Source organism: Hirundo rustica, chromosome 4, assembly GCF_015227805.2.
Source record: "Hirundo rustica isolate bHirRus1 chromosome 4, bHirRus1.pri.v3, whole genome shotgun sequence".
Taxonomy (NCBI): domain Eukaryota; kingdom Metazoa; phylum Chordata; class Aves; order Passeriformes; family Hirundinidae; genus Hirundo; species Hirundo rustica.
The window spans coordinates 55,332,871-55,352,821 of NC_053453.1; the positions used below are offsets into that span (position 1 = coordinate 55,332,871).

Sequence of the window (19,951 nt, forward strand, 5' to 3'; positions counted from 1 at the left end):
ACTCCCTTTTTCAATTGTAGATTTCTGTATTTAACTCTGTGGCAGGGGCTGTTTGAAAAGAAAGGGCCACAAATGCTTGAGCAAGCAGATCATAAATCTGATGAAGAATAAGAAGTTTTGAAATGCAAGAATAAGACATCATGATAAGAAAAAAATATAGAGAAATGGGTACCTTGGATGTAGAGAAATGGGAATGGACTTTGAAATTTATAGCCTGACTTTTAAATAATTGACTTCATTTTACTAACTTTATAGGACATCAGCAATTTTGAAAATGAGGACATTTCATTCAAACTCCTATATTTTGGTCTAAGAGCCTATATTTTAGCATCCATGCTTAAAAATCTTGGCTAGAATCTCCCTTTGTTCACTTTTGAGGAAAGTAATTTAGGAAAATAAATGTGTGCTGTTTACATATGGTTTACTTTGTCAAATAGTGTTCTGATCTTAAGATAAGTAGAAATAAGTTAATATATGAAGATTTCTAATTTTCTGAATAGAGTGCTTAGAACCTTAAGTTTCCACTTGATGGGAAATAACTCTATTTTGGAACTACGTTTTACCACATTAAGACATGAATGCATCAGCATTTTCCATGTATCAGAAACCGTGAAAAGTTGTAGTTGGTAGGAATTCAGATGTTCAAAATCATTGAAATAAATAAGGTTAGGTATTTCTGGACCTTGTGAGAAATTCTATGGCTGCTTCAGTACCTGCTTCTGCAGTAAGGAATCTGGAAGACCTGGGGCTCAGGGTTCGGAAACCTGGGATACTAGAAACATTTATTCCCAAACAGATTAATTTACAGGTGTACGGGGGATTTTCCAAAACCTGTTAGTTTAGTGGGAGAAGTTTATGACAGTTGCTGTATATTGACCCATGCTGTTCTGTAGTTGCATATACTGTCCCCATTACACTGTCCCTATAGTGATTTCTATCTGTACAGGATACAACCAGCCTTTATGTGTGTTTTTTTAGTTCTCTTGATGTGCCCAGTGGAAAAGGAGCAAAATGTCCACATTTAATGATATTCAGCTTTCAGTGTGATCCTTCAGAATATCCTGATTGTCATCCCTAATTCTTAGAGCCAGTGATTCAATCATGTTGTCAGATAATCATGGCATCCATTTCACGTATCTCTTGAGAAAGATTTCTCATTTTGCAGAATCTCTTCTGTATCTTTTATAATGAATGTTGGTTCATCTTCAAGCTTCTAAACTTGTTTCTTAAACACTTTGACGCAATCCATATCTTTTAGGCTTCGCATATTGCAGACAGCAGAAGAGGTGAAAGATGTCATCTGTGTGTATGCTAGTACTGTTACCTTCAGAAGGTCTTCCAGCTTTGAGGCTGTGCACTGTTGGCTTCCAGCGCTGTGCCAAACTTCACAATTCACAGAACTGAAATCTCGTCTGGAGTAAAATTTTCTGTGGCTGATGTACATTTAGCTGTAAATGTCATCAGGCCACTATACTGTTTTGGGGATATATTTTTGTAAGTGATAATCTTCTGCTTTGCCTCTGACACACACTTTCCTTCCAGCTGAATCTTTACCATGAGGCTAACAACTTGAAAGAGATTTCTGTGTGGGAGTACAGTTATCCTTTTTTCTTTCTCCCAGTAGGAGATGAACTAAAGTAAATGTCACCCACTTGTTCCCATTTAAGTTTCATACTCTCTGGGTCATTCAGATAAGTATAAACTGCTACTGAACATCTGAGTGCCTTTGTGTCAGATTTTTTCTTTTCAACTAGTGTTTTTCATCTTGAAATATTTTATATCAATTCCATTTAATGAAATGATCATTTGAAAGATGGTACTTTCTTTTTTAACTAATTTTTTGCTCTTCATATTCTACTTTAGAATATAAAATAAATAATCCCAGAATTTAAAAAAAAAAAAAAAAAAAAAGGGGAAGGAAATTACTGAAGAACACCAGCTGGGAAATAGTCCTACCAGAATCCAGACTCAGCTCCTGCTTATCAGAGGGACCTATGTGGGATGTGTATGTTGATATTGAACATCTATTTGTCTTGAAATACTGCTTTGCCTGTACCCAAAGCCACTGGTGTTTTACTTTGTTTCTTTTGGCCTTGTCTCTACGAATGAGATGTATTTCCTGATCACTGCTATTTCCTTATTTTTTCTTGGCAAGGTGCCTGGTTACTGCAGAATCTGCATGAGCCAGGGTGTCCTCTTCTACTCTCCTGCTGGGCTGGTGAAGCAGATGTAATTGCTGTGATCCCTTTAGCTTGGTAATGGGACACTCAGCAGCTGGCAGCTTACGCCTTTCCCTCTCCCCTCCTCCCTGCAGGATAAGCTGGAGATTGAAAGACCTTTGTCTTTTGAAAAGCATGTTGTGGCTTAGTGTTTTGGATATTGTTTAAGGCAGATAAGCTGTGGGTTTATTCTGCCATCATGATTATCTCATATATAAGGCTTCTGCCCAGCCCTTTTCTGCTTTTCCTATAAGCACATAATGTGATCCACAGTGTCCTTGAAGCCAATACAGCAGCTTCACTGGCAGCCCTGGTTGCTGGGTTGAATCTTAGGTGCAGTATTTTTGACACTGCAAAATCCAGTCATACGTTGCTTCTCACAACAATCTCCTCTTTCTGCTGAGAAGTCTATTAAAATACTATGAACAATTATATGTATTTTTACATTTTCCTGTGGACTTTGTTCAGTGGGAAGCAGTATTACTCATCAAAGGTAGAAGAGAAGCATTAAAGAGGAAGGCACACATTTTTCATTAATCTAGAAAATGGATAAAAGAATAACCGCCATTTTTTGGATTAAGCCGAAAACATAGTGGAAGTATATTGGCCTGTGCGGTGTCTCTCTCTCTCGGAGCCCTAGCTCCGTTTTTGCCTCGGCTAGTTTGAGAGACAAACCACAGTTGGAAGGATTTTTCCTCAGGGCCCCAAAGATCCCAGAGCAGCCGTGAACCTTTTCCTTTAGAGAGAGCAGGTGCCCGCTGATGGCAAAGGAAGGGTCTGCACTTGATCTGGGGGGAATCAGGGCTTTATTCAGTCCTTCTTCTGTGGTCCTGCCTGCACAGGGTCCAGAGCCCTGGTCCCTGTCCCCATCCCGAGCCAAGAGGAAACTCCACGTGGTCTCCTGGCTTTTATCCAGTGGGAAGGGGCTAGAGGTGGGGACAAGCCACTGCCCAGTCACGGAAAAGGTTGGAGTGGAACAGAGTTGAATTACATTCCAGTGTGGGAGAATGGGCAGGGAAAAGGCATGATACATTTTCCAGGGGAACAGGAGCGTACAGAAGAAACCATTACAAAACCCAGTATAAAAATGAAATACAATATAAACCCAAATAATGCACAATAACAGACCTGAACTAACGTAGTTTTCTTCACTTATTCACACGGAAGAATGTAGTAGCATCACTCATCTTCCACTTTTATCAACATCTGAAACTAAATACTTCTCTTAGATGAAAAATACCAATTAGCAAGTACACTTACTTAGCTTTACAAATTCCATACAAATGAGAATCCACTATTCCACTGTAGTGATCACAGTAAGGTTGATCCCATTCTAAAGTCTAAACAAACCATTTGTCTTCTTAGTGACTTTTTCAAAAAGTCTTTCTTCTTCTGCTGACAGGGAAAGTTGCTAAGTTAGGGGTAAACATGGAAGAGTACAATTTGTGACTAGCTTCCACTGGTAGGTTTCCTACCACAGAAGATTTGTTTACTGTCCCCCTAGAAAGGGAGGGAGGTTAAAGGGAATTAAACAAGGTATTTATAATGTCTGAGTTCGCATTAGTATAGGAAAATCCATACACTTTGTCAGAGCTTGGCACTCTTGCTGATACTGGCTTCACCCATTGTGTTTTGAAGCTTTTCAGTTAGCCCAAGTCCTGTAACTACAGAGGTGGACCCAGATCTGGTGTTTTGAAGTAAAACGTTTCCTTTCTTCCTGCCTTTCTTTAACCATTCCTCCTCTTAGGAAAAAGGATGTGGTGAGGTTTGCAATCTCCATTCTATTCACTATGGCAGTGAACAGCTAGAAGGCACTCACCTGAAACATCTAATTTTGGGTTCCTATGGGACAGCTGTTGATTCCCCAAGTTTGCTTTGTAGAAAAGTTCTACGTAAACTCAAGGGTCCCAGAATTTCCCCTCATTCAAACTGTTATTTTTTAACCTTCCTTGCACCCTTAATTCTCCATAGACACTGTTCTTACCACAAAGATAAATTACCAGGTTCATCTAGAAACTGGAACAATCACTTCCAGAGCTCAAGTCCCCAAAGGGATATTAACTTGGCCTTTTTTTAAGGAGCTGGTATAAAGGACAAGACTCCTAGTTGTTATAAATCATCGCATTCCACTAAGTGAAAGGATCTATATGTTCATATCCACCCAGAAGCTGATTATTTTGTTGTGGTCATGTGTATTCAAATTGTGTCTCAGCATTTTCTCCACAGAGCAGGACTCCACCAGACACGCCGCACACTCAAAAATCAACATCTTAGATAAATTTGTAAATTCTGATGTTGTCATTTAAGAAGAGGAATTAGAAACCTTTGAACTAACATGTTTCTCTCCCTTCTCATATCAGGCGAAACCCACTCCACTTTCACCTCATCGCAGATGCAATTGCCAAACAGATCCTGGCAACTCTGTTCCAGACATGGATGGTCCCTGCTGTGCGCATAGACTTCTATGATGCAGATGAGCTCAAGGTAAAAACAGTCACATGCAGGTGTCAGTCATATGCTTCTGATTTGATGTCACCCCTTTGTTCCTCATCTCCCCTGACTGGTGAACTGCAGGGGAACTACTGCCTAAATATATTCTCCCTGATGACAACTAATTCTAACTGACATGATTGTAACCCCAATTACACTTAACTAGAAGATGCTAAATGGCTAAAATCAGTGCAGTTTCTTTGGAATGAGAGCAGCTAATGAAATAGCAGCTTAGAATTTTACCTGCTAGCAGGAGGATTTGTTTAGCAGCTTAGAATTTTACCTGCTAGCAAGAGGATTTTGGCTGTCCATCTGATCCCATTATGCTTTTCTAAGGATACTTCTTCCTAGTAGCAATGGTGGAATCTGAAGTATCTTGCTCAATAAGCCCAAGTCTGTTACTGGAAGCACTCAACTGCCCTGCATTCCTCAAGCACAGCTGTGTGAAACCCTAAGTGCACACGCTGCGATGAGGTAGCATTAGTACAACAGCTATGGATGCCCTTCCAAAAGGAATGAATATGAAAAGAGTTCAATCAATGAGGGGAAAAATTGCTTACTCAAAGTAATTATCTTTTCATAGTTAAAAAGTTTAAGTCAGAACATAGAGGCACAGCATTGATTCTGAGCTGTATGTCTTTTACCTGTGGTGGTAGAATGATGTATTCAGATTTTAGCATTTGAAGTTGGTGGTATTAATTTTTATGACTTACCAGACTGCTCAGCACCCTGAAACAAGGAAAAAAATAAAATTTAGCAAATTGCTGTACTTATTAAAGGGGAAATTCAAAGCACATGACATTGTGAAATATTAAATACAGAAACCTTTAGAAAGAGATGGAAAAGGGAAAAATATGATTCTTGAGAAAAATACTTGGTTTCTGTTTTTATTTTTCATTGGTTCTTCTACATGAAGCCATAAGCTGCTATTAACCTAATTAGCCAGAGATCTTCCTTCTGTTCTTTATAGCTTCATAGCAAGAAGGAGGTTTGTTCTTATAAATCTTGTGCATGTCTACTTTACATGTTCTTTTCTGCAAATTGCAGGGTTTTTAATTAGCCTCTCAGCTAGGGAAGACAGACCCCTTAGTGTTTGCCTTCTGGTCATTTGAGTATGGTCCAATCTAGTTAAGTAAAGAATAACTAAAAGAGCTTACTTCAGTGATCCCCAAATTTCTGATTTATATGCAAAGCACTAAGCAGATACAAGGCTACAGAGCAAAATTGTTTTGTCACTCTCTCTTCACTCAGCCTTAATTTTTTATATGACTGGTGACCTAAATCAACACTAGACTATCTTGCATGTAACCCATGGGCTTTTAGGTTGAGGACCACTTTCTAGCTGGATGCAGGTATTGATAGATAAATAGGTCTTTCCAGGTTTTCCCCTCTTATTCAGAGCTCATCATTCTCCATACCAAACAATTTCCCTGATTTCCATTGCCAAAAGAACGCAGTATATAGTACTGAACATAGGAGACTGTGACAGACACTGTCAAAGGAGAGCAAAGAATTATAAATATAGACAGTTTTAAAAAGCCAGGAATTATGCTGGCTCATATCCAGATCATTCTGCAGGTTTTAGCAAAGACAACAGAGGAGCTGTTTACAGACAGCTGTAGGAGCTCATCTCATTTGTTTCTTATGTAGCCCCTAGAGAGGATTTAATGATTGGTTTGGGTTCATGTATTTCACCTGCACTCTTGGGAGCTATATTATGATGCCTGGTGTTAAGAAAACATAGAGCTGATGCTGGATGTTTACTAGAAAGCCTGTCTTTCTCTGAAATGATCTATGGATTCACTGTTACAGTATATGCTGTCTTTCAGTTTAAATGACCCTCCATAGTTCTTTTTTAAACCTGTAATCAATACCAATTTCTGACTTTTTAAAGGGTTTAGACTGAGTAATAGCATGAGAGCTTTCTGCTTAGCTTTCATTCACCATTGTTCAGTTGTTTTGGAACACATTTTAGCTGCTACAGAAAACATTTCATGTTTGGTTTTTTTCTTTCGTTGGATATGTGTGAGCTTCCAGCCTCTTCCTTCTAATGCAGTAGTAGTTGGCACGTTAGATTAAGCCCTTAAGTCCTGAGAAAAGTCCTGCTTCTGTTCCTGCTCAAACAGTGGAAGGGGGCACATAATATTAGTTTCTCCATAAATAGTATGGATGGTTTTTTGTTTTCAAGTAGCTATTTAGAATTCGAGCAACAGTTTCCAGTAGTGTATTAATTTTTTAAAAGGCAGAATTTGGAGGCTAAAATATTTGGTATTTGGTAATGTTTCTTAACATACCCTGCAGCTCTTAAAATACTTGCTGTTTAGCTTAGAGTTAGAGCAACCAGTATCCTGAAGAGAGGCACAGAAAATTAGTCTTGGCTATGGCTGTTGTTTTCTCTTAGATTTTAGAGGAAAACTGGACAGTCACTGCAAGAAAGGGAAGGTGAGGTTTCGTGGATTATAACAGAATTTCTAGGGCCAGCAAACCAACAAATCTACTTTGCTGCTGTGAATTAAGCATGTCAGATGTTCCTTTTTAAATTTAGGGGAAACCTGTTTTTCCTTTTGCAGGGTGACACAACTGTTCATGTTCCTGTTGCACCACAAAAAGCCTAGGTTCATTCTGTCCCTGGAAGCAGGTGCTGCCAAACTATCAGCAGCTTGCTTTGAAGAGGGATGGAGCACAGGAAAGAATGGCCAGGGAAAGATGTATCTTTGGGGCACATCATAGGGGATGGGACAGAAGAGGAGGAGACATAACTGTGGAGCTGAGCCATAATAACAGCATTTCCGGGAAAAGGGTCAGACACAGTCAAGATGGCAGCTTTCAATAGCCAGTTCTACTAAGATACTTGTAACCTTCCTCAACATTAAGTTGGCCTTGCTCAACATTAGGTTGGCCTCCCCACTGCCTTGCCAATAACCTCAAGGGAAATAGATGGGTGCTTAAAAGCTCACCCTCAACTTACAAGCTGTTCAGATTGTGAACTCTTTCCCATTAACTAAACTTGCTATATGCAGTTAATAATCAGCAATGAGCATCATTGAAGTCTGAGCTGCTGATAGTGGTGCCAGTAATTGAACTATTCCACAGCTACATACTTCATTCTTGTTCTAGTCAGTATGGCCCACACATAACTCTTCCAAATTTATGTGGTGACATATGGCCGTGACTGCAAACTGGAAAGTTACTTGGCAGTGTAAATTCACTTTATATGATCACTTTAGTTGTGTTAGTCAGCTTTTGTCCTAATGCGGTAGATGTATCTATTACAGCAATGCATCCCACAAAATAACTGGAAATTGAAAATGGTCTGCTTTGAATATTAAATACAAGGGAAAAAAACCCCATGAAACATCCATCTATTACAGCAATGATTTGCAAATATCAGGCTGCTGGGTATTGTGGTTTTTTCAGTTCAGTCTTGAAGAAACTCCGGAATAAACTATTGAAGGTGTGCAGCTTGGGCACTTGGCTTCTACACTTCATTGTTAAACATGGAATCTCGTGTCAGTTCTCTCACAGGGAAATACAGGCATTAAATCCATTATGATCTGCACTGTCCCAGAGCAGAAGGAACAGCCGATAAGGCAGTACTATATGTGATGGGTGGAATACAGATGAGGTGAGTTTGTTTTCCCAGATGTTGCCTGACACACTGATGACAACATCAGGTGAACTGAAGAAGGCAGGATGTAAAATGAGCAGTAGCCTGCTCTGCTGTGAGTAAATGGCCCAGATAGAGTCTCTTCATCACTGATAGAGCTGAAAAGCCATCTCCTTTAAATAGTTTAGGCCACATGTGCTGCAACTGATTTATAAACTTGAAGGGATGGTGAATAGGTTTTTATAGTAGATGAACATTTGATCTGAAAGGGAAATATGAAAAACTCCATTCTTTGCTATATATATGGACAATATTCCAGCTTTTACTGCTCCCGGAAACAATAGACCACAAATTAGAATACCAGTACTGCATTAGGTGATTTCCTATCAGAAATGTTGATATCTGCACACTCAGTCAAAATCAGTGGTCTGATCCAGCACAACCAAACTCAGATAATGCATTGCACAAAGATCAGCTATCTCTGGGCTTTTACTGCAGTGTGAGAAAAGTTACTTCTTGGCTACTTGCATCTGAACTTTGAAGACAGTTCACTAGGTCTGTGGGGAAACCTACATAGGTCAGATATTGACATCATTTGGGCAGACATCACAAAATATTCTGAGTTAGAAGGGATCCGCAAGGATCATCAAGTCCAGCTCTTAAGTGTAGGGTCCACAGAGAGATTGAACCCACAGCCTTGGTGCTATTAGCACCAACTGAGCTAATGGGCAAAGGCCATGAGATTTAAGCAGAGAAATAAAGTTTAATTCTTTAATTATGATTGTATTGTAGCTGGCTCTCAGGGCTGTGCCTGTGTGCACCTCCAGTGTGCTTAAATTCCCACAGTGGTCCAGGAACTTCCAGGCTTCTTGTCTGCATAGATGAGATAAAGGACTGCTTTGAGATAGCAGCACAAGTTGAAACCAGGTGATTGATGGAACTGCTGGCACAAGAAGTATTTGACAGCTTGTTACAGGGGCAGTCCCAGTGGGAATTCCAGACAGTTCTTGAGACTTCCCAGGCAGACCCTGCAGTGCCTAGACCAATTTGTATGCTTAAGCATGTCGATTAACATCCTGGGCAAAGAATCTGGCTGTCCCAAGTATTCACAGACGGTTCCTGCTGCAAAGTTAATCAATTGTACAAGAGTAAGACGATCAATAGGAACAGTTCCTGCAAGTGTAGAAATGATCATGTAGGACAGTCTTTTGTACATAGGTTAAGGTGATCTATAGTGACATATTATACATATCTTGCAATGGTCAGGTAGGACAACCATGGGCCAGATGGGTTACAAAAATTGTACAGAAACATGTTTTAGGGAGTCTCACCTAATCCTACTAAGATGACCCTGTAAGAACCCTTGCTGTGAGGACTCCCTTTACCATCTAGACAGCAAGCAAGTGTCCTGTGTGGCACATTGTGTTGTCCGTGCAAAAATTATTGTAAGTGAAAATCTCAGTATTAGCTGTTTTAAAGTATGCTCAGTATGTGAGTATCTTTGCAGCAAATTGCACCAAAAACACATCAAATGCTGTGAAATCTTTGGATACCAGCAGAAGCTCTTCCAATGAATGATAGTAGTGGTAGGGCTTGTATGTATTGTAATATTGCCATGTACCAATTTTGGAACAATGATCAAACAAATACTTCTAACAGAATGGCGGCTACCACCTGCTGCCGTGGGAGAGAGGGATTCTGATTGGCAGATGGGAAGATGTGAGAGTGTATTTGATTATTGACTTGGTGTTTTTCTCATCAGTTTAAGAGGTTGACAATGATAGCAGTGTCGATAAAGCCTTGAACAATAAAATTGGTCAGCATTCTCCTTCCTCTATCTTTCTAGCCAAGAAGTCCCACTGGATGTTGCAGCCACACCCATAACAATCTACCTCACAGTAATAGTGGCTAAACCCTAAACTGTCATGCCTTGTAAGGGTTTGACTGTATTTGCATTGTACTGAATGCAGATTATATGTTGTTAAGGGCAGTGCAGGGTTGTTTATCTGTTAAGTAGTTCATTGCGTGCCTGAAAGACAAACACACAAAGTTATAAAGCAGAAGTACACTATTTTCATTTCTTTTCCACTTCATATGCAAGATTTAATTTCTGTTAATGCAATACAGTATGAGAAACTCGGCATCTGTTTATGTTTGCATTCATTTATGCAGCAATACGTAATCAGTTAAAGTGTTTCTAAGGCACTGAGGTTTTGATCTAAAACTGTCATGTTATGGGGGGCTTGCAATGCTCCTGCATTTCACCAGCTTTTGTCTTTCTGTAAACTGGTCTACTGCACATGTCGGTGGAATAATAGGCATAGACTGCTGTTTCTTACCACCCTTTCCCCTTCTCTTTATATTTTTTTAAATATGCAAATTCAAGATTTTGGAAAAGTAAGTCTGTAATCAAAACACTTTACAAATTTTTATGACTTGTGTGGTTTAGTTTTGGACTTGAATTTCCACTTTATAATTGAGATACTGTGTATTTGCTAATGGACCTATTGAATACTACTGGCCTGAAGTCTCAGGCGATAAAATATGCTTGTGATTGTGACACAGTGCTACCATGTTAAGAACAGGGTCTTTTATCCATGGTTTTCAGTATAGATGACTGGAAATTAACAGACCTGGTTTAGTAAGCCAAAATATTTTCCTTCAGACTCTTTGGGAGGAAATTAGTATCCACCAAGAAACAGATAGCAATTCAAATTCCTCAGCACAGTGGAACCTTTGTGAAGAGGTCAGATTCTATCCTGAGTAGCCTAAGCAGTACTTCAAAAAGCTATGCAACATGCAACTTTGGAGACTGTTATTTAGATTTATTTTCCATTATTATTCAGACCTAGAATATGAAGAAAGTAATTTTACGTAAAATCAGTAAAATCAGACTGGGTCTTACATTTCTACCTATTCTAAACAGGTGGTCAGAAGGAAGTGCCATGGAAATGGCTGAGGCTGGTCAGAAATTGGTCATGATAATGGGAGTCATAGTTCCTTTCTGACTTAGCAGTTGTCATCTGCTTAGTGGCATGTAGCTTTCATGAGGAACATCACATCTGATTTGTGGAGGGGAGGCAAGATACAAAACATGGAATAGTTTCTTGCAGCTTTTTATGTAGTTTCTCTTCAGATTTACAAATATAATCAGTTAAATTGAGATTTAGAACTGTTAGAGTTTGGGATACTGAGATGAAGCCAAGTGTGATGCAAGAAGGTGCATTATTTCCTAGGCCTCTTTCAAGGGTTTCCCAGTCTGCCTCCTGTGTTACGCTGTGCAGCGCTTCTACTACTATTCCAGAAGAAAGCCTCACGTCTGACTTTGTAAACCCCCTGTACTTTGCTACTGTTGATGGTGTATTGACAAAACATTGGAGTTCTTTGTTAATTTTATAATTTAGTTCTAATTGCTATGGGCCTCTCTGCAGCTTCACCTTTTTCTTCATTCTAGGGAAAAGAAGTACAGTTGTTCTCTTCCGTGTCCACCGGAAAGATGGGGTAGCTGCTCTTTGTAACATATGTGGAGTGAGGACTAAGGAGCCAATTCTCTTCCACTTAACATTTGTATCATAGTAGCTGACTGTGACATTTCAACAGCAAGAATTTTTGTTTTGCATTCAGCTTCTTAAGCATTGCTCATTGCAGCAACATGTGCTGCACCTCCAGGGAAGGCAATTTTAGCAGAGAATGAGAAAAAGATGAATAACTGCACATGAGATTTTCCAAAAATTACTCTGTTTGACAAAAATTTTAAAGTGTGTCCTGGAAAAGCCTAAAAAAGACAGAACATCTCAAACTAACTTCGGCGGCTATTGCTTGTTCCATGCATCCCCATTACAAATACTGCTTTCTCAGAACGTTGTCATCCGCCTGTGAGAAATGAGAGCATTTTGCTGTCCTAATCTTGGATGTACAGAAATTATCTGAACAGTTTGATCTGCATGAGGGGTATAAGTTGTATATCCCCTGTACTTGCTGGGGTGAGTTAATGATCATCCTGTGCTCCAGCACAATTTCTTTCTTTGGCACCTGCAGGTAAAAAGCTGGGAAGACGTAATGGCTAGAGTTAGATGATCTAAGATCTTAATGGCTTTTCATTTGCTCACATGGACACCTCCCTGTCAAAGAGCATTCGATTACTCACAGAAGAACAGCAGTGACTGCTCAAGGCATTCCTAGTGTGTATCAGTATTGATGTGAGCATTTTATCAAAATGTTTAGTGAGCTTTGCTCCTAGATTTACAGAGCTGAAGTATATGTATTTCCATGTCTGATTGATAAGCTGAAAAAGGTAGGAGGCGGCAAGGACTCCAAGAATATTCTTGATTCACAACCAGGGAACTGAAATAGTTAGATTTCCTCATTTGTAAAGTATGTGGTGTTGGCTTATTTCTGAGAAACAACTGAGATTCAGGGAAGTGTTGGACAGCAGATCAGACATGAGCTACTTCCCTTGGAGCAGTTCAGCAGGCAATGTAGACACAAAATATTCTGAAGTACTGGGGTTGAAGTAGTCATTCTTGTGGAGAAAAGTGGTGTTCACCTTCTCTGGGCACACCTTTTTGTATGACACATTTTCACAGCATTTAAAATGACAGAGTCATGCTGTGTGCCTGGCACAGCACAAGTACACGCTGTAGTCACTGTTCTCATAGGTCTTCTGAAACCATCTCAGTCCATGGTAAGGGTGTCCAGCCTGATTTTAGTCTCAGTACTAGCTTTAAAGGCGGGGGGGGATCTTTAATAACATTGTTAATGGAATGCCATTGACATTAGTCAACTTGGTATGAGACTCTTTTTCAGTCAACTTGGCATGAGAACATTTGAACTTCTAAATTGAGAAATTTTGGTTCTGTTAGTGGAGTAATCACTTTTCAATTCAATCTGCAGTCCTACAAGGTTTTATTTTTTGAGATACATTGTAAGGTTATTAATGAGATGCCACTGATGGTAATTTGTCTTGAATCATTTCTCTTAGTAGAGCTACCTCTTTTCAGATCAAATTGTTTAATCCTGCGGAAGTTTCATTCTTCAAGCTTAAGTTGATGGTGTCTAAGTCTCACACTTTGAGAAACAACTGACTAGTTGAAACTGACTAGTATTTTGATCCCCTGGTAATGTTCCCATATACTCCTCCATTACTTTGTATTCGACCCCTTTGACAGCTGAATGGATTCCACAGCTTTTAGCTGACGCAGATGAAAGCCTATAAAATAGTTCCTGTATTGCTTTAATGAGACATTTGGGACCTGATGGTCTTTAGGGTGAAGCTACAAGATTATATGGAATTAGGGTGCCACTGGTAGTCTTAGCCTTCAGAGAGATGTTTCAAGAAGTTGTAAGAGTTACATGCCTTCTGCATGGACACTTTACTTAAACACTACTCATGCAAACTCAATGTTCTCTGAAGTATTTGATGGTATTTAACCAGAAGCAGGCCAATTAAGTAGACTGATGTCATGAGCTTGAAGTTCAGTGTTTCTTGCTTTTGAAGGAGCCCAGTTTTCCTGATGTCTTTATTTTCTTCAGATTGTTTCTCTAGTTAGTGCTGCATTGTTTGAGAGACCTTGTTGCTCTTTCTAATAACAAAGAAAAAAACACTTTTTCACCCCCTGTCACATTCACTGCTTCTTGCACTAGGTTATTGTTAGTTTTACTTGTTTTTAATTGTAATAACTTTTATCCTTTATTATTCTTTTTATTCTAGATGTATTCCTGGAGCATTTTAGTCCTCAGGAGTTTTGGTATGTTATAATACTTAGCACTGGAGAAGAGAATACCACTTCATGTAATTTTTGTTCCCACAAAGCAGTAAATGTGGTATATGGACTGGCCTCCAATTCTGCAGAGTGGAGGATGATTTGTTTTCCTGCAAATTCTTTACTTTTGGTGAAATTAAGTGGCATGAAAGTTCTTGATGTGATGTAGCATTTATTCCACTAGTTGGATGTTTTTGGCTGTTGAAGTTCTACTACTCTTACTCTTTAGGCAGAAACAGTAAAAGTTTAGGTCTGCAGAAAGGTGATTTTACTGGTGAGATGCCCAACAGTAGGCAGGGATTTTCTTCTGAACAGAAGAATGGATCCTTTTTCTCATATGTATTTGCTATGTTTTGACTTTGTGTTAGGATACCAGAGATCTGGTGGAAGCTGCGTTCCCATATCCTTTCCACAAATCATCCCAGGACATCAGGAAAGTTATTCACTGGGAGAGTAGTCAGTCACTGGAACAGGCTCCCCAGGGTCATGTCACCAAGCTCTTGAACTCTGGTTACAACTGTAACTGACCATGGACAAACCTGTTAGTCAAGTGGTTTAGTTTTCGGTAGTCCTGTGAGGAGCACAGAGTCGCACTCAATGATTTTTATGGATCCCATCTAACTTGAGACAGTCTATGATTCTTTATTTTACAACTCTTGCTGTTGAATACTGTTTTGTATGGATACAAACTGGATGGGGATCTTCAGGGCTTAAAAGGGTGGGAAGTAATTCCCTCAATTCTTGGTATCTGATTGGGAATTTTTTTGCACGTGATAGCTAGTATTTTAGACCAGAAATCTCCTGCCAGGCATTACTTGGTTAGCAATAGTCACTGTAACTGTTCTGCAGCCTTCTTTCATCGTCCTTTAAGATGGATTTTTCAGTCAGGAAACAATCCCACTTCCGATAAATTTTTGTTGCTGAGTTGCGGCTGTTGTCTATCCAACAAAATATGTTTATGAAGGGCGTGCTGTTGCTTTTTATTCTGGACAGTGCATCTTGATGACCCATTTGTTATCCTGACATCATGCAAAATACAGGTTGTGTGCCCCTGGGCTTTGACCCCAAGAGCTGCATGGAAATGTGCTAGAATATGGAATGGCTGCAGTTATGTGTATGTACTTGCATAGTTACTGAAGTAAAAAAGCTGACAGTGATAATATTTTCATGGATTTGTATCTTCCCTGATGAATTAGCACAAAGAGTTTGTTGACTGAGTTCACTAGCAATTAAAGCGAGCAATTGATCTTTCTTATCTTTCCATACAGATGAAGCGAGAAGGGCAACCATGAGTTTTCACCACCGGGCAAATTCTTGCGAGATCTGCTTGTCATTCAGCTTTTAGCAGAAAGCTCTGGCTTCCTGCCATTTTATCTGCTTCAGCTTGTTTGTTTCTTTTCACTCATTCACTGACAGGAAGAAAGAAAAAAAATCACTTTATCTTATCTTCTAGGGAAGATTTAGACTTCTGCCTCTTCTGTAGAGGTGCGACTGGGAGGCTGGTGTTTGCCTCATTCTCACTGACCTCTCTGGGGATGCCCAGACTCTATTAGGTCCTTCACCCTTGACTGCTACACTGAAAACAGCTGGGGTTGAGGCCAGAGGCCTCAAAGGAACAAGAAACAGCACTAACTGAGACTGGCCAGACTTTTCCATTTTGCAGTCTCATCTTGCACAAATGAAGAGAGGAAAACAAAAGAGGGCGTTCAGCATTTTGGTGATAGCAAGAAACTATGAGGAAATTTAGAAAGTCTCAAATGAGAGTAAAGAAAAGAATAGAAACTGACCATTTGAGTTTGATGGGGCTAAATAAGATGGGAGAAAAGCCAGCTAAATACCTAAGGGGAGGGAGTTAGTCCTGAAAAATTCCAGTCGGTGAATAACCTTTTGGTCCTTTCTTTTCTGCAGAAGCTGTATGGCTGAATGTCTTGTTACCTAAATGGCAGAGACCAAAAAACAAACAAACAAAAACAAAACAAAAAAACCCCTCACATCAGTTTTACTTTGTGTCTGCAGCTGAATCCATATAAAGCATGGATAAGCTCTTGGCACCCTCAGTTAATTCTGTTGTTAAGGAAGTTGTTTTGAAGAAGCATCCTTAAATCACGTTTTTCCCACTTGTCTGCCCTCTGTGTACATGTGTGTATTGGTGAGAGATTTGGAAAGAAAATTTAAAAAAAAAAAAAAAAGAAATCCTCAGTATCAGTCAGACTGTGTTATGGACTTTGCTACAGAGATGAGAATTAATTTGCAGTTATTTTCCTTTGCTGTATGTTGATGCTGATTTTATTTTGTTTTTTCTACCTTTTTAATATCTAATCTTTCTTTCCAGTTGTGGCTTGCTCCACAGTTTCTGAATTTGCTCTACATTATCCAGGACCCAGAGGTTCAGATGATCATCCATTTCTATCTGAACCTTTTTGCTCACTCTTATTTGTATCCAGACTTGTTGCATGCATGTGTGGAAGATATCATCTGTTTCATAAAGTGAAAGATGAGACAGAATCCTTTTAAAGTCACCAGTGCTTCTGTAATGAGCAAGAATAGCCACAAAGGCCAGCAGAAATAGAAAAATTATTTCAGCTAAGATGTGTAAATTCCTTTCTCTTTACAGTTGTTTCGTAGAGCAAGTTATTATTATTTCTTAAAATACTCAGAAGCCAGAAATTCTGAATCGAGAGAAGTCACTCAACTTTGCGGGATTTTTGGTTTCCTTGACAACCATTCATACAAATAGTAAGGACTTGTTATGGGGGGAATATCAGTGTAATCAAAACCTTTGAATCACCCAGGAAAAAACTTAATTCAATGTGTAAGTTAGAAGTTATCCAGCAAACATTAGTAGAAGAGTTTGGTTTTGTTTAAATAAGGCTCTTCTGTTAATGTTTACTGGATGCCTGACAAGGATAGAGCAAAGGCAGTGATTTTCTGAAGGTGAGATGCAAGGAGATTCCTTTTGGCATTCCTTCTGAGAAAACTATTGGTGGTGACAGTGATCTTCTTCATCTCAGGATCTTTGATGACTTGGAATTTCTCAATCTAGGTTATGTCTTTTATTATTATTATTATTATAGTTATCTGTAAAAAAGAAATGTACTAAAGACAGGCATGAATGTTTACCCATATTTAAATGCTAACCTATTTGTTTCCTTCCTCACTGGTTCAGTTAATCCAGTCTCTACAGCAAGGTCTCTGCTCTCCTGGAAGCAAGAGGGTGAGAAAGGGGATCAGTCACATGTCTCTGCAAAGAGCTTAGATATTGTGAGGTATAGTCAATGTAAAATGGGAAGGATTATCCTGGAACTACCCCTGAGCAGTGCTAGTGCTGCTGGAATTGTAACTCAAGTTTCAGGAATATGTAAAGAGGTATGGCATATATTCATAGCAGGATGAACTTCTCCCCTTTTGAAAAATAATGATGAGAAAAACCGTGCATCAAGAAAACTTCCTGTCCTGTGACAGCAAATCGATATTGTTTGTTTACCCCCTCTTTTTATGCTTTATGTTGCAAATCACAAGATACGATCATCATTAAGGTGGTGGCAGGATTTTCCTGCCGTTTAGAAGTGACATGAAAGGCCCAGTTCTGTTAGCTTTGTCTTAAATGAAGGCCACACGATTTAAAAAAAACCAGTATCTTGTTACTTGTAGTGTTCATAGTAGCAGCAAAGCACTAAGCAAGTAATGAAAAAACTGTGAAAACAAGTTGTCAGCTGTGTCTATAAAATTATTTATCCAGTCTGAGGAAATAACAATTTGTATTGCTATCTGATTCACAAATCAAAATTTCAGGGTTGTTTCCCATGCCTGAAACATTTGTAAGGGCTGCCTGAAGCCAGCAGCTACAGAAGATTTTGGCTGGTTTTCCTTCACAGAGATCCCTCCCGCTGGAAGTTCTTTCACCATGTAGATTGCACTGGTTTTCAGATCAGTGCCAAATACAATTCAGCTACAACTTGTGCAGATTTAAAATGCTCTGTGACTTTGCTGTGGCCTGGAAGTTTTGCTCTGTTTGCCTTTTTTTAAGATTTCAAAGTTAGTTTATCATCTGACTGATGCAGTTTTCGAGGAAGATTGTGCCTGTGTTGAAGTGGTTAAGAGCAAGTAGATGCCGAATACTTCTGGATATCCATGTTTCCATTGAGAAATTTATAACAAAACCTGATTCACATTTCTCTTTATTTTAATCAGTCTATTCTAGATGCTAGGTATTTTTTATGGTAAAACCTGGCTTGAAGGCTCTGGGGAGGCGAAATCTATGGAATATATTCTCTACTTTCCTCTGCCTTTTCTGTTTTCTTAGTTCTTCTATTTGTTGCTGGCTGTTTCCCCAGCACAGGGACTCTGCAGCCATTGAGTCTGAATGGTGATGGAATTGGGTTCTGTTTGATCCCATTTATGAGCCCACCACTGAGGTGGGGGAGGAGGCATGCAAGTGGCACCTTAATGCCTCCAGGGCTGCTGATTCTCAGCCTGATACATCACCCCAGCCAACCTGACCTACAGGCTCCTGCAAGGCACTGGCCTTCGCGGTGCTTTTGTGGAGTCAGCCGAGAAGCAAGGGTGTCTTTAATTTGGACTGGGGTAGGGGATACTGTGTCATAGCTCTGGATTATTTTGATTGAATTTTTTTCCCCCCCAGGCATACGTAGGAAGATGCAGTGAATTTAGTGTCAAAATCAATACAGTATTGAAGGTTGTATTTTTCCACAGTAAAGTGTTTAAGGACATGCTGCCAGGGAAAACACTATCAGCCAAAATTCCATCTTACCGCAGTGAAAAAGGAGCAGTTTTTGTAGCTCAGAGGATTCTGTGGTGCTGTATATTCTGTGGGACAGTGAGGAATTTCATTAGGTAAATGGAAAAAAAAATACTATTTAATAGAGAAGGGGGTCTTGACAGGAACCTCATGAAGTTCAACAAGAAGTGCAATGTCTTGCACGTGGAAACTACCCCATGTACCAGGACATGCTGAGGGCTGCCCAACTAGAAATCAGCTTGGCAGAAGAGGATCTGGGGATCCTGGTGGACACCAGGTTGAACATGAGCCAAGAATTTGCCCTTGCAACAATGACTGCATGAGACAAAACACTGACAGCAGATCAAGGGATGTGACCCTTCCCCTCTGCTCAGACTGGTGAGGCAGGCTGAGTTCTGGGCATCTCAGTACAAGAGAGACATGAAAATAATGGAGAATCCAGCCAAGGGCCACTAAGGTGATGAAGGGATTGAGCTGCCTCACATGAGAGAGCTGGACCAGAGAAGAGAAGGCTTAGAGGGGGATCTTACCATTCATTGTACATAAATACTTGGAGGGTGGGTATGAAAAAGACAGAGCCAGGCTCTTTACAGAGGTGCCCAGTGGCAGAACAAGGGGCAGGGGGCACAAACTGAAATACAGGAGGAGCCCTCTGAACATCAGGAAACATTCTTTTACTGTGAGGATAACCAAGCACTGGCTTTGGGTGCCCATTGTGGAGTCCCCATCCTTGGACATAGTCAGAAGCCATCTGGACATGGTCCCATGCCACTGGCTCTGTGTGGCCGTGCTTTACCGGGGGGAGGTTGGACCAAATGACTCCCACAGGTCCCTTCCAAGCTCATACTGTGATTTTGTGATACTGTATGGAGTACAGCCCGTTCATCAGGATAGAATTTTCTTCTGGCAGGGAGGTAATCAGAAGTCGTTAACAGGGGAAATGCATTTAGAAATGGGAAACCTTTTTTTATGGAAAGGAAATGCAGTCTTAAGTTTATGCAGTTGCTAGCTAAAGCTTTTGAGAGCTTTTTTTAATGGTACTATTATATATCACCTTCCAATCTAAGAAGCATGTAGCACATCCGGCTGTTAGACTGTTATCCTCCAGTGCTTC

The 19,951-nt window shown here is 39.8% G+C and overlaps 1 protein-coding gene across 5 annotated transcripts in view; it reads left to right on the forward strand.

Moving 5' to 3' along the window:
- LARGE1 (LARGE xylosyl- and glucuronyltransferase 1) overlaps positions 1-19,951 on the forward strand; it is a 285,588-nt gene that overhangs the window by 148,894 nt on the left and 116,743 nt on the right. For all 5 annotated transcript variants that reach the window (XM_040061698.1, XM_040061697.1, XM_040061699.1 and 2 more), the window contains one exon: positions 4,580-4,703. In XM_040061698.1, coding sequence (XP_039917632.1) covers positions 4,580-4,703 — 124 coding nt within the window. The remainder of the gene's footprint in view (positions 1-4,579; positions 4,704-19,951) is intronic.